The sequence below is a fragment of the Lichenostomus cassidix genome, chromosome 6 (assembly GCF_008360975.1).
Source record: "Lichenostomus cassidix isolate B80296 chromosome 6, HeHo_3.0, whole genome shotgun sequence".
NCBI classification, from domain to species: domain Eukaryota; kingdom Metazoa; phylum Chordata; class Aves; order Passeriformes; family Meliphagidae; genus Lichenostomus; species Lichenostomus cassidix.
Window position 1 is genome coordinate 19,174,473 of NC_139487.1, and position 15,469 is coordinate 19,189,941.

The 15,469-nt window shown below is 36.1% G+C and overlaps 1 protein-coding gene across 1 annotated transcript in view; it reads left to right on the forward strand.

The window, feature by feature from the left end:
- Nucleotides 1-15,469, forward strand: part of TM9SF3 (transmembrane 9 superfamily member 3) — a 41,149-nt gene that overhangs the window by 7,831 nt on the left and 17,849 nt on the right. Inside the window, exons 2-8 of the mRNA XM_085065452.1 lie at nt 375-570; nt 3,675-3,797; nt 8,656-8,816; nt 10,935-11,012; nt 11,930-12,061; nt 12,590-12,756; nt 15,082-15,176. Of these exons, the coding sequence (XP_084921578.1) occupies nt 375-570; nt 3,675-3,797; nt 8,656-8,816; nt 10,935-11,012; nt 11,930-12,061; nt 12,590-12,756; nt 15,082-15,176 (952 nt within the window). The remainder of the gene's footprint in view (nt 1-374; nt 571-3,674; nt 3,798-8,655; nt 8,817-10,934; nt 11,013-11,929; nt 12,062-12,589; nt 12,757-15,081; nt 15,177-15,469) is intronic.

Here is a 15,469-nt window from a genome sequence, read left to right on the forward strand (position 1 = left end):
AGCAAAGTTTTGCATTTAACTGATCTGTGTTTTCATGAAATTAGTAAAAGCTTATTTATTTTCAAGACTTATGCTTTTTTCCACTTTTGCTCACTGCATCTTCTACTTCTCTCTTATATCCTCCTCATCTGATACTTCACTGATAGGCTTTAAGAACCTGTATGATCAACTAGGCTTTTTCTTTGTAAGAAAGCAGGCTAAACATTTTACCCTTGAATCCCTGTCATGCAGAAGACAATAATGTTCAGCTGTCTTTGAATGTCACTGTTGCCTGTGATTGAATAATCCTGCCCTGCTAGTTAATATGAGTGAGAGCTTCTGAACATTTTTATTCTGCTCAGCTTCTCATCTAACTCAATAACTTTATCTTTCAGTACCAAGATAAAGAGGAAGTTGTTTTATGGATGAATACCGTAGGACCCTACCACAATCGCCAAGAAACATACAAATACTTCTCTCTCCCATTCTGTGTGGGATCAAAAAAAAGCATCAGCCATTACCATGAAACCCTAGGGGAAGCACTTCAAGGAGTTGAATTGGAGTTTAGTGGTCTTGACATCAAATTTAAAGGTAAGCAATTCAATTTAGTCACTTAAAAAAATACACAAACCCTTCAAACTTGATCTTTAAATGAGAAGAACTAAAATTTCATTGCTGCTAGCAACTGAGTCTATTTTCTATTGTTGTTTGGTATACCCTGCAAGATTGTGTACAAAGTTGAATTTTGCGCTTCTTCAGAAATGTTACTAAATGACCATATCTCTGATGGAGAATTCTTTGCCCACACTTCCTTCTGCAACACCACTAGAATATATGGCAGCCATTCAGGATGCCATTCAGTCTTGTCAGATACAGTGAGGTTTTCTATGGTTCACATGTTCGAATAAAATCCCATTGATCTGGCTGCTCATAGGAAATTTGAAATTTGGCTAAGCACACTTCCTTTTGTAATGAGCCACACTGTCATGCTTTTAAAATATTTCCTAAATATGCTACTGACGTTACTGGAGCTTTGTTACATAAGAGATATTACCTCTTTGACATTCCTGATGCAGAGGCAACACAAAACCTCTTTAACGTCACGCTCCTTGGATACACACCCAGCTATAACATAGACAAGAATTCTCTAACATATGTAAAACCTTAGTTCTGGTAAAGCTGTAATGAAGTAGACATCAGGTTCCCCAGCCACTGAATGCTCTTCTAAGCTTGTTTCATTTAGCCATTTAACACAGTGGATTTAAGCTTGACCACCTAGTCCTGTCCTGTAACTAAACTACAGCTTCAGCTGGAGAAAGGAGCACTTGTCTTCATTGACTTCTTTTAGGGGGTGGTGAGAGGAACTGTACTGTGCAGTATGGCTGAGGGTGACATCATATTCCATATGTGATGTCACGCTTGTGTTTTGCAAGAATTGAATGAGATTGTTTCTAATGATTCTGCTGGGGTTTTGAGTATGTGCCCTAGAGCAACTTGTAACATAGTTAATCCAGATTTTGTTGTACTATCTCTGTGATGTCTTCTGGTATTCTGGATGCTGGGAATAAGATATATAAAAATGGGTGAAGACAGGTTATTTTGTGGCATGCTGCTATCTGCAGCCTGGTGTCAGTGCAGTTGTTTCACTTCAAATGATGCGTCAAAGTCTTTTTGTTTTTTTAACAGGAGCAAGCCCCGCTGTTTATATCCTAAAGCATTATATGCAGAATGGCTCACTTCAGTTAATAAAACAAAGAAGTGTCAAATTCCAGCAGTCCTAAAGCCCATGGAGTATTTTGGAGCAGCTTACAGTCTACTACCAAATTTGTCTTGGTTAATGACTGCAAACAAAGGCTTCTGTATTCAGACTGTAAAATGGGAAGATCTCTAAAAAGAGAACTTGTAATTTGTGTGACTTGTATTTCATTGGTAGCTCTTGCTCCTTCCCTTTTGGCTGTGGTGTCCTTAGGCTGTGCTGGTACTGCTGTGAACCAGAGTCACCTAAAGCCAGCCTTGCTCCTGTAACACTTCTCCAAAACAGGCTTCTTGCTTTGGCACTGGCAAATGCTTTATTTAACAGCCACTGTCACTTTCTCTTATACCCATATTTTAATTCACAGCATATTTTCATTTGACCTGTGTGTTAAACAATCCTTTGAATAAAAAAATGTGGTATTAGAAAGGTGTTATCCTTTATTTGAATATAGTATGACATTTAAGTACCAAATATTTTGGAAAGAGTTCCTACTTAGCAACAAATCCAGAAAATAATGACTCTGGGATTTTTGGGTTGGCTTTTTTTTTTTTTTTCTTTTAATTAATGTCAAGACAACTTAAAAATCTGTTAAAATGAAAAAGTGCCAAGCATATAGGCATTTTGGGGGTGGGGGAAAACATAGTCCAAAAAGTATAGGATCCAGCTCAGTAGAGGCATAAGTGCAAATTTGAATTTTTAAGTCTGTTTCAGCTGTGGTGCTAACTTCAATGGCTTCCCTCTCTTGAATGTACCAGCATGGGCCTTGAAAATATTGTCCATGCTCTGAAAGTCTTCTTGGTACATTTGTTGACATGAATGGTTTTGTTACTGTCTTTTTTTCTCAAAAAAAATAGCTTTGTTGACCAGATGTACTTGACATATTTTGATATCAGAGAAATTATGGTTTTTGTTAGAAATATTCTGCTTGCCTCTGCTTTTTCTGTGCAGGTGATTTGATTTTTCTTTTAAGCTTTATTTTGCATTTAGTGTACAGAAGAAAGTAAGCTGAATTTTGATACAGATTAGAGCTGTACTTAGGACATAAATTAATTTTATATACTAAAATGGGTCCTCAATTCTAGTGATGACAAAAAGGGGAGAGGAGAAGCTGGAATTCTTTACTTTCACTGTTTCACTTTTTGTTGCATGAAAATAATTACTAAGATGTAGATGAGGGAGCTTGTCTTGAAATCTGTTGCTGTCTGAAGTTTTGTAAATATGAACCTTTTCGTCTTTCTTTACTTGAGAAGGAAGCATTAGGGAAGGAAACTGGGATACAAGAAAATGGCTGCTAACTGTATAACTTAGGAATTGTAGATGGGGAATAATAGGTTTCTGGCTCAAAGAGGTGGATTTATTTTATTTCCGAATGCAGCCTCTAGTGCATTCTTGGCATTATTCCTATTTTTGTCTTCTCTCCTTTTTCCCCCCATCTTTACTCTGATTGCTTTGTCTCTTCCTTAGAGGTAGTTTCATAAAAATTGCTGAGAACTTTAGGAAGTTTTAGTTTTTCTTACAAACACTATTTCTAGTCAGTGAGGCTAATTATACTAAAATAGAGAGATAATGTTGTCAACAGTTTTAGGTATTTGTTGATAATTTCATACCTCTTGTTAGAGAGGTCTCATGATCTGTTCAGGTGAATCTGCCAGCAGCTTTTGTACCTTAATTTAGTGTGGGTGAAGTAGCAAAAGGATACTGTGAAACCTTTCCTTATCCAGTATGTGGGAAGCTTCTGCATGGGGAAGTGTAGATTTCTGAAAACAATCTTGTATTTCCTTTAATGTTTCCTTTTTAAGTGTCCTGTTTTATTACTTACTTGAGGATAGCCAAGGGGGCTTGGAGCCTTCAGCAATTTACATTCCTCCATTTGCTTGGTTTGCCTTCTCTTTGAGGCAGCTCAATAATAAATCTTCAACTGTGCTTTAATTTTTTGCAGATGATGTAATGCAGACTACTTACTGTGAAGTTGACTTGGACAAGGGAAGAAGAGATGCATTTGTGTATGCTATCAAAAATCATTATTGGTACCAGATGTATATTGATGACTTGCCAATATGGGGTGAGTGATACTATGCATTAATAACTGGATTACACCTACTCATGTCCTGTACTAATGGATTTCATGGAATCATTTAATGACTAAGCTTCATTAAAACAATTTCTCAAAAATATTAAACTTATATGCAAATCAAATTCACAAGATTATGAAACGAAGTAATAGAGGACACAGTCTTAAGCTGCACCAGGGAGGGTTAGGTTTAACATTAGGAGGAATTTCTTTGCAGAAATGGTGATTAGATATTGGAATGGGCTGCCCAGGGAGTCACCATCTCTGGAGGTGTTTAAGGAAAGACTGGATGTGGCACTCAGTGCCATGGTCTAGTTGACAAGGGGGTATTAGGTTATAGGTTGGACTCACTGATCTCAAAGTTCTTTTCCAACCTAATCAATTCTGTGTGAAGTAAGTTGAAGGATTATCACACTGAAAGATCAGTAGGATGGCTGTACTGGTGAATTACAAAAACAGTGAAATTTATTATGATATTATGATATTATTGTTATGATATTATTATTATGATATTATTATAATATTTAGCTGTTTGTTTCTCAATCACTGATTTAATAACAATAAGTTCTTAAGTTTAAATTCATTCAAATGTTCAAGTGAGTGGTAATTAGATAGGTTACATATAAGGTCCATGTTATTGCGATCATGAATAATAAGTTTCTTAAAATTATTTCAGAATTTAAACTTTATTTTGCTACATTATTACTAATGCAAAAGCTGTTCGGTTTACTTTTATGGTAATTTAGTGTCTGTTAACAGTGTTGCTTGTGTAGTCTGCTTATATGGAGTTTTATTTTAGTTACTCCTTTACAGTTCTCAAAATTTCTCTTGCTGAGTATTATTAGTTTGGGTTTAGAAGTGCTTATGTCTTAAATAAAAATGTGTGTATCTTTATTGCCATTGTCTCCTAAGGTCTCTGTGTTTTGTTGCTCCCTCATAATCTGTGATCATATACCTAGTCAAGAGTGCTCTGCAGGTTGCACTTTGCACTGATAACAATCAACTAAACTCCTCAAGGCCTAATGTTGTAGATTTAAACTGAAAGAAAATGAAAAACAGCCATAGCATGTTTTGGTAAGATAAGGTCTTTGTTGCCTGTGTTCCATGAAAGAAGTAAACCTGCCCAAACTAAACAAAATCCCACAACATCTGCAAAAATGTAGTATAAGTCATGTGAGAAAAGTTCTTTGATAGCTGGTATGAGTAATGCTATCCATCGTTCTTTCATTTTGACAAAGGGTGCTTTTTTTTTAGCCCTTTCTTACAATTTTGATTGGTTTTAGAAAATATCTGTCTGATGAACATGGCAAAAATATTAACTCTTTATTTATTTGTTATTTATGTAGTAGTCAGGAAGGTCTGTTTTATTTTTGGTTTTGTTTTAATGTGTCTGGTTTTAAGAGATACCATTATAATGCCTGAAGAGGAGTACTTATGTATTGATTTTGTTCTTTTCAGCTGATTTGCCTATTGTCTGTAATGGCTCTGTAGCAGGGCTTGGTGTGGACCTCAATTACTCTGTATGGCCTTTCCTGTAGTACTTGTGCAATTGCTGGTAGGCTTTTTAAAAGCATTCATAAGTGACAGTTGTTGATACAGTATTTTTTATGGCTTTGGCCTTTCAGCAAAGGACCAGTGAATGATTTTTCTAGACTAGTAGCAGATAAGTAGGCTTTGAATTGCCCAAGGATGATGAATGCTAAGCCGACTTTTTTGGAATCCAATGTGGCTAACAAGTCTTGGAGGCTTTCTTTTTTAGGATTGATTTTTCTGGTCATGTTTCATCATCTAAAATGCCAAAGAACAAACATACATACTAAATCTTCTATATACTGACAAATTTTATGCTCTCAGCTAAAAAACTCGCTTTCCTGTGATTCCAGTGTTTTTAATGTTTCCCAGTAGTATGCTTTTTATGCACAAGAAGTCAGCTAACAAACATAGAGAATCTAGGTATCATCTTTTAAAGTACTAAGAAGCAAGTTTTAATAGTTTGGAACCAGAATCTCAAGCCGTGCTACATAATAGGTGACTGCAGCATCATAAGTACTGGTAATATTATGCAAGGATGTAATCTGACATCAAGTGTGAAAGCAAGCAGTGCTGACAATTTTGGTCTGTCACCTGAGTGTTAGATAAAACTAGCAGGACTTCAGAGTGGTCAATATTAACCTGACTTTTTTTTGAAAAATTAATCTGTTCTTGTGGGGGGCTGAGAAAGGATGATAAAAAGATGCACCTGAACCAATCAGAAGTATTTATCTGCAAGTCTGAACGAGTCTTTTGGACCTTTGTGTTCCCTGTACAGTGGAGAAAACTGTGAATATAGCTTATCTGCAACAATTTTGGTTTTCCTTGGGTCTCTTCAACAACAGAAATGTTTCAGGCTCTGAGTGCTGCTTGAAACTTAAAGCGCTGAGACTTGCTGTTCACTGAATAGTTTTTATTTTAAGTATTTCTGTTATGAATATGGCATGAATGATACTGTACACATGGCTCTGCCACCTTGCTGGTGTCTTTGAGTGTGTTGCATAGACTTGTCTAGTACCATGTAATGTGGTGGCAGGTAGGGAGACCTGCTTGATTGTCATTTCATAGCTGTAACTATTTCTAAATAGTTAATAAATTTCAGTAATTATAATGAAGAAAACCACTAGAACTGTTTAAAATATGTGGGTGTAAGAATTTAAGTAGTTATGATGGCATCTCTGAAATACTCTGAATACTGAGAAGCGGTTTTTGTTTTTATGAAAATAGTGTCCAGAACTGGTTGCCATCAGTTTGCATTAAAAATAGCTTGTGCTGAAATGACTTTTTTTGTTACTGTGTGAAGGGCGTAATGTTGATCCACTTCATTTGGATTACCTATGTTGAGAACCTTACTAGCCAGCATGTACTGTATGTACTGTGTCACCCAATATCTTATTTTTCTCATTGTTGATTCACATCTTGTAGCTGGATTAAGCCAAAATTTTGTTCCCTGAATGTAGATGGCTAGAGTTCTTTCTTAGTGCTACCGAAAGAAAGTTATCTCTGAAGAATTTAAAAGAAAAGTGTTCAGATGGTGCTAATGTTTGCTGGGAATTCTAGGCGAGTTGTCTTTAAATCTGTTCTTAAAGCAGACTATTCACTGCTCTGGGCTCATATGGATGAATTCATGGCACTTCTCCTATCTGCTGGCAAACTTTATTGAAGTTCATCCGTTATGTTCTTTATGGTTTTGCACCTTGATAAGGCTTACTGATATCAGACATATGCACAAACATTCAGTCTTGAAATTCACCATAGAAGTCCTCAAAATACCCTGTAATGAGTACTATATTTTCAGTAAAGATTAGGTGTAAATTAACCTTCCTTTACTGCTGGTAACTGAAGGTAATGAAGTAACTGAAGGTAATCAAACTGCTGCTTGAGGGCTCTGGAAGGTTTACACTATTTTCTAACCTGAAAAAGGCAATCAGATGGTTTTAAGTGCATTCAGAGAAAATGATTCCATTTTATATTTTTCCTGAGTTACTGTCCCACAGTGGAGAGAGCAACTAGGCTTGATTGCTTCAGGACATTCCCTAAGTACGTGAAGTGCTGTGTTGGTTCATTCCTTCAGTGAGTGATTGATCAGAATGCCCTTTAAGTAGTTTAGAGGTCTGTATTGTCATGGTTCTGGATACTACCATGGGAGCAGATGGCAAGCCAGGTGCCAGGCTGTATGGTGGAGGCACGAACTGGCACATGTTTCATGTGGAGAGCATACAGAAGGCAATCCTGACAGATGAGCATGAGTAAAAAACATGACAGAAAGATACCACCTTGAAAATCAAAAAGCGCAAGTGATGCACAAAAGCCCTTCCTTCATATAGCTGGTGCTTTGTGATAGCCTCTTCCATATCCTTCACCGACTTGTCCTCCCATTCCCCCCACTCTTGTATATCTTGAGTGCTGCTTTTATTGTGACTTTCCTTTTATATGTTGTATGTGATCTTTGATCTTGACACCAAAGGTGACACTTGCAGCCTGTGAACTTGTTGACTGTTAGACTTTTTCTGTTTTCCTCCAGCGTAGCACAGTCTCTGGAATTCTTCTGTAGCAGATGAGACATCTTGCACTAACTTACTGAAAATAAATTAATCATAGAATGGTTTGGATGGTTTGAATTGGAAGGGAGCATAAAGATCATCTTGTTCCAACCCCGCTGCCCTGAGCAGGGACACCTACCACTAGATCAAGTTGCACACAGCTCCCTCCCGTCCAACCTGGCCTTCAACACTTTCAGGGATGGGACATCCACAACTTCCTGGGCAACCTGTCCCAGTGTCTCAACATCCTTACAGTAAAGAATTTCTTCCTAATATAGAACCACATTTTTGGCAGGCATTGGAAACTAGTGTGCAAACGAGAGCAAAAAGCATGTGTTGGCAAGTCAACTAATGAGGATTACAGAGCGAAAGTAAAATTTTTAAGAGGGAGAAGAAGGAGTGAACAGATAGATGGAAGATGGGAAATTGTAGAGGCCTTGGCTAGGTTCTGTTAGGGAAAATGAATCTGTATTTAGCTAGTTGTTTATCTGGTAAGAATTGCAATTAAAGTAGAGACACTGTTGAAGGGTCTTCTGCAGTGTTTTAGCTGCATGTTTTTTCTTTTAATGTCATTACAAAATGCTTCTTGCAGAGACCTGTGGGTTGAAAGTGGAGTCCAGGTATTACAGTTAAAAAGAAGAGCATAAGGTCTTCTGTGTTCGCTTTATGTTGCTCTTCTAGCTGGCAAAACTTTTGTAATGCATATTTTTTGAAAGAAATGCAAAATATCTTAAAAGAATACCTGTAATAGATGCTGACACTTGTTTCCTATGCAGGGATTGTTGGAGAAGCAGATGAAAACGGAGAAGATTATTACCTTTGGACTTATAAAAAGCTTGAAATTGGTTTCAATGGAAATAGAATTGTAGATGTCAATCTGACCAGTGAAGGAAAGGTGAAATTGGTACCAAACACAAAAATCCAGATGTCATATTCAGTAAGTAATTTGGTCATGCACCTGTAATAAGAAATTCTATGTGGTGAAATAGCTCAAAAATAGGTACTGGTATACTATGAGATGTACTGATATGTTGGGCTATATTAGAGCAAGATGCATCTTCACTCCTTCAATATTTTGTTGCTGAAAAACCTTGATAGATTTATTAATAAAAAATATAAAATTATGATTTTTGAAGGACGCCAAACAAACTGGAGCTTCTGTAACGCGCAGAAAAGTGTTTTAGTGGGAAAGGAAGATATCCTGAAAAGAATGGAGACTAGAAATATAGCAGACCCTTGAGTGGGTGCACATTGTCTTCATGTTTCGACTTCTGACATTTGCATCATAGGTTTGAACTGGATTCTGAGCTAGGAGAAGAACCCACTGTAAGCCTTTATGCTTTGCAAGCAGTTAATATAAAAATCTACTTTATTTTACAATTCCAGTAGAAATTTCTTACTTACATAACATGATTAGTAAGGTTTTAAGTTTCTTTTTCTGAAGCTCTCTTCTGTGATATTGAGCTGGTATGATAAAACATAATGAATAAACAATGCTTGTTGATTGAGACAACAAATTAATTTTTCCAGTTTTCATCTTTATTTAGTTCATATTACTTAAATCTGTGATGGTTCACTTGCCATGTTCACCACATTTGTATAATGAAACCAGATCTTAATGCATTGCTTTTCTGGCATGTGTTAGCAGTGGGTGTCAGCATAGGATTTTATTTCAGGGGATATTCTTGCCACAGTCGCATTTGTCTTGTGCTGAATAAGTTGTATAGTTTGAAGTGCAGATAACTATGTTTTGTATGTGCTTTTCAGAATTACAATTACACAAATTTTCCTATTTTTACTGCAGAATTGATAGTAGAAATTTCAAAATTTGCTATTTCAAATTATACCAGCATTGTGAAGTCCATTTGCTCTGGATTTTAAATTGGACAGCAGTGATGAGCAGCCAGTAATGAAAATGACATTAGATAATCCCTTAAAATACTTTTTAGTATACACACCTCAGGACTTCTCTATCCAGTTCTGTTGGCACCACTGGGCAATTGCTAGGCTGGCCTGTGTGTGGTGTTTAATTCACAGATTGTCTCTGGTGGATTTGTTCTAAGCTGTGTTTCACAGTGGCAGATGCTCTAATGAGAAATGTATCTGCTTAAAACAATTTTGAAAGCTGTTAATGTTTTGAGTTACTGATCTTGAACAAGGTTGTCATTTCAACTGAGGAACATTAATATCAAACCTCAAAGTAAGTAGTACTGGAGTCTTGGGGTTTTTATTATGTCTTAGGACTGTGGTGAGTGATTGGGGTGTTCAATCTACATTTGTATGCTTTCTTCTAGACTCAGTAAGAGAACAGCTTTTGGAAAGGATAGTTTCTTCTCATATATTTTAAAACAGATATGTGCAAGAGGGCTGAATTTGTTTCAGTATTACTAAAAATCCTGATATTTTTAAATTTTGGTATGCTTTTGAAAAAGATTTTTGGGTAGGCTTGCATTTAGTTTCTGAAATTGTTTTAATTTTAGTTTTTAAATGCAATCTTGCAAAAATTCTCAAAAGTACTTTGTGCTACCATATTGGCACCATATAGTTCATTAATACAATTACATTTTCCAAATCCAAAGCAGTCCTCTGTGCAGCTGGTGGAGAGCTGACAGCAGTATTATGCTTTTACCCTGTGATAGTAGGTTCATGAACACATGCTTTTCCATATATACATATACATATATATATAAAAAAATATATAAAAATAAATATATAAAAAATTAGGTTTGTTGTATTTGACAGCTAGAAGTTTTTATCTCAATTAGCCTCACAGAGACAGGGAGAACTGAGTCAGTGGAATAGGGATTGTTCCTTGTTCTTAAATGGAAGCATGGACAAGATTAGATCCATGAGGCAAGGTAGTTGATGTTCATTCTGTGTCTGACCTGTAGATGCCAGTCTTTAAGAACATTGTTCCATTGGTTTTGCCAAAACCTATTCATATCGAAGAACATCAAAAGTGGATAATTTTTAATATATGTCCTGGGTTTCTGCATGTGAGTATAGCTAAACATACTGTAAGGAGCTTTTCAAATATAAACTTTTCTCTCTTTAGGTGAAGTGGAAGAAATCAGATGTGAAGTTTGAAGACCGATTTGACAAGTACCTTGACCCATCTTTCTTTCAGCACAGAGTATGTATTGTTCTAAGACAACCTTACAAAATATCCATTTTAAATGGTTGCTTAGTTTAGATGTTATGCAGTTTTTGGATTACATCTCTGAATTTTCAGGTGTTCCAGATGTTCTGGGACAATAAAGCAGGGAGGTCTAGGACTAGGTTTTTTAAGTGATAGTGTTGCTGCTAAAATAGGACGGCTCCAGTGTTTTAGAGTGCTTCAGTAAATACGCAGGCAAAGTTCAAGTGTGCAGAAAATACAAGGCAGTCAAGAAAATACGTTCAGGTGATCAGAAGCAATGAAGCTTCAGAGACACGACTGTGCAAGCTGAGTAAGTGTAGTTTGCCATAGGTACACTTCTTTCTGAAGTAAATGCAAAGCAAAAAGCATTAGCCTAAACTAGTTGGTGTTATCAGTTGTGTTTAAATCTGTGGTTGTAATCTCCTTAAGGGTAGTGTGCTGAGCTGTGCTACTTTCTGAAAGCAGAGATTTTGCGTTCTGTTTGGAGCTCAGTGAAAACCAGCAGGATATGCTTTTGAAAGGAAAAAAAAAAGCTGCTGCACCACATTTTGATCTTGTGCAAAGCAATAGTTCCTTTGGCTTTCTGACTGTGGGTGCCTCTTTTGCTACTTAAACTTTTCTAGGAAGGCAGCAGTACCTTGTATTGCCTTTTGTTTACCAAGGGAGCCTGCACAGCCAGTCATTCAAACGTTGCTGATGCCTAAGTAAGTTGTGATAACTTTGTCATGAGCAAGGCTGGCTGATAAAATGGTTTGTATATGCTGTTTCACTGGCCAGTTTTAGTGTCACTTTCTAAAAAATGTAGTGTTAGCAGTGACAAGCTATCCTTGTAGGCAACAATTTATCCTTCTTGGAACAATTTGAAACACATTTACAGTTCTAAACTTCATGGGTGTGTTTTCTTTTTGTAGATTCACTGGTTTTCAATTTTCAATTCTTTTATGATGGTGATCTTTCTGGTTGGCCTAGTGTCTATGATATTAATGAGAACTTTGCGAAAAGATTATGCAAGATACAGCAAGGAGGAAGAAATGGATGATATGGTAAGATCTGCATTCACGCTTTCAAAACTTTTTTTTAAGGCTTATTGTTTTCTTGTCATACATTCATTGTGTTAGCAGCTCTGGATGGCTTTCTTCAGTTGGACAGAAAATTGCCTTTTGTGTGTCTTGAAAGTGTTACTGGTTTTCTTTATAACATGCTTCTAGGTTGCAATCCAAAAATCTCTCTGTAGTCATTGTGTTAATGTCTATATCCAACCTTAGGATAAATAGGGTCTATTCTGACTTTGTAGTAGGAGCCTGGTGTACTCCTACGCACCTCAGAGGATTTAGGGATAGGGAGGCATTCTGATAGATTTTATTGTGTGATACATTCAGGTAGTAATTTGTTGTTCGCTTCCATAAGCATCTGAAAAGTGAACTTTTCTCTTAGATTTGATGCATTTGGAAGAGAAGACTTACTTGCACTTGAAGTTGCTTTATTAAATCAGACCTTTCGTTTATATCTAGCTCGTGTGTTTGTCTTTAATTGTCATGACTAGACTTTAAATTTGTTGTTGTTGTTCCCAGGACAGAGATCTAGGTGATGAGTATGGGTGGAAGCAGGTCCATGGAGATGTGTTTAGACCTTCCAGTCATCCTCTAATATTTTCATCGCTTATTGGTTCTGGCTGTCAAATTTTTGCTGTGTCTCTTATAGTCATTGTTGTTGCAATGATAGAAGATTTATACACAGAGTAAGTATAATTGTGTCATGTCTTCCATATATAAATGTTTAAGTGAACAAAATAATTACAAAAATTACTGTTCTAACTGGCGTGAAGAAAGTGTTTGACAGTCTTTAGTCATAACCTGTAGATCAGATGTAGTATTAAGTGCTCTTTTAATTTGTAATGAAACTTTGTTCTTCTGTTACCATGTGAGTCAGTCTCTTTTGATTTTCTCTATTAGTGCTTGCTTTTTGAATGATTTCTTATGAAACTAGTTTGTTCTGCAGAACCACAAGTAGATAATATTGGAAATGTATGCTAAAAGGTACATACTTCACTCCTGGTTTCATCCAGAGTGACAAGATGTTTCTATTTCCCCATCATGTCCTGTAAAGACTTGAGTGTGCTCTCTTCTGAATAGTTCTGTTTTCTGCTGACAAGTCAGTATTAAGTCAGTCTTATCCACATGTCTGCTTGGGAATGAAGAAGTAATTCTTTAACTTCTTTTGAACGCATAGTGCTCAGCCTGGGTTGATGTAAAATCCCCAGCAACAGGTGAGCTGTGGTCCTGACTGAAGAGAACTTATTTAAACCAAGGAGATAATACTCAAATTTAACACACTACTTGTAGTTCAGCTGTTTTCTTCCTTTTCCTCTTAATTTGACTGAGATTTTTCGGTTACTGCATGGACTTCATCTGTGTCTGTAGTGATTATATATTGGATATTGAGGGAATTACTGGCTTCTGTTTTGGGTTTTTTTGTTTTTTCACAAGTGCTTTGCTTTAAGCAATGACTAATCTTTCACCTGTGAACATCACCTGTAACTTGATTTTAGCAAGTTGTAATACTTCTAAGGTGCCACCAGAGAGAACTCTTGCTTTTGTATTTAGCAGCCTTTTATTGGTGTGTTTAAAAAGCCACTCTGTAGTATCAGAATCTTGGCATATTTTCGTTTTTCATAGGGTGTTATTCCTTCCTTGTCCCCCATGGTTATATTTCTAGACAGGCATACATATACCCTTTTAATTGTGGACTATGTCAGCTGTTCAGAGGACAAAATGAAACCATTGCAGAATGCATATGCCTTGTAGGGAAGCTGTAAGTTAGTAATGACAACTGTAAAACATGTCAGAACAGTATTTTTTGAAAAGATATGTGTGCGTAGTCTTTTATTGCAATAAGCCTTTCTATCACTTTCAAAGTGGGTACGTAGTGGAACAATTGGCCAAATCTGGTGCAGACAATTCTTATGTTTAGGGAAATAGCAACAAGTCTGGTGTTTTTACTGGCAGCCTGGATTTATACAGTGGCAGTGCCATTTCAGACTGTGCCTGCTCTTGGGAGTTTCTAAATTGTCTTTAGTTATGAGAAGTTTTTAAGAAACAGATGTTAGCCAAACTGTCCTTTAGCGTGTGTGACCAGCAGGTATATTTGCTTTGGTCATGCAGTCATAGAAGCCTAAGTGCTAAAGGTTGCTTCTTTGAGTACAGCAAGCATCCAGGAATGGTTCCTCAAAAACTAAAATGGCAGTAACTAGAATCTCTCAGAGCAACTCATTTGAAGGAAGTATAGTAAGTTGGCTGAAAATCTACTGCTATTTGCTGTTGAAGAATAGCAGAGGGTTCTGGGGAAACAACTCTATTAATGAATAACATTTATATCTTCCTATTCTTAGACATGATTTTTAAAAATGTATTTGGAAATGGCTTCTTTGATGTAGAATTATTACCTTTGCCTGTAAAATTTCAGAAAAATTATGCTAAAATTAGTAGTCCAACATTTAATGGGGTGACATTTAAAAATTACTAAGCTCTTCTGATTGCACTACGCGATGCTGATTTGTGACTTCATTATAGTATTTATAGTTTCTAAATCTAATTTTCTGCAAGATGAACACTTTCGATCTTAGAAGTTAATTTCTGAGGGATGGCAGAAATGTTATTCACAATCTTAGTATATTTTTGTTAATACTGGCCTTTTGACATTTTATCTGCAGTTGAATCTTACACTTAATGTATGTAATGTAAATAGTTATTTATGCACAAAGTACCCACATCTAAATGAGAGTATTTTTATCAGAGGTGAGATTCTGTACTCCAGTGTAAACAAATGCATGTTAGAAAAGAATGTAGTATGTCAAAAATCTTTTTCCCACATTGAATTAGACTTGGCCAAAAGTTTTGTATACAAACAGTTCTCATTCTTACACAGATTTTTGCAGTTTAAGCATCTTTAAATTTTTGTATTGCATAAAAATAATAAATAACTCCTTCTGCTAAAAATACAGTATTTTTTTTCCCTTACCATGTTTGGTTTTGTATTTCATTCATCAAAAAATCCCTTCTTGCAGGAGAGGATCAATGCTTAGTACAGCTATATTTGTTTATGCTGCAACATCGCCAGTGAATGGATATTTTGGAGGAAGCCTTTATGCTAGACAAGGAGGTAAATTGTTTCCATGTTTCATCATTTTCATTGCATTGTTAAATGGAGGAGTTACTATTTTCTGATTTGCACCAATATAGAAGTGTCCTCATGGAGTTAGGTCATTCAAACGGAATCAATAAAATTCTTAATAAACAGAAAACATCTTGAGCATATTTAACTTTCATATTATCTACTCAGTATTGGCTACACTTTCTAAAAAGATAACTGAAGTCTTAGGTTAATTTAAAAGAACTAAGGGACTGTTAATAGTTGTGACTTCTGAATTGCTTGTTACACTCTTTTATGTAATG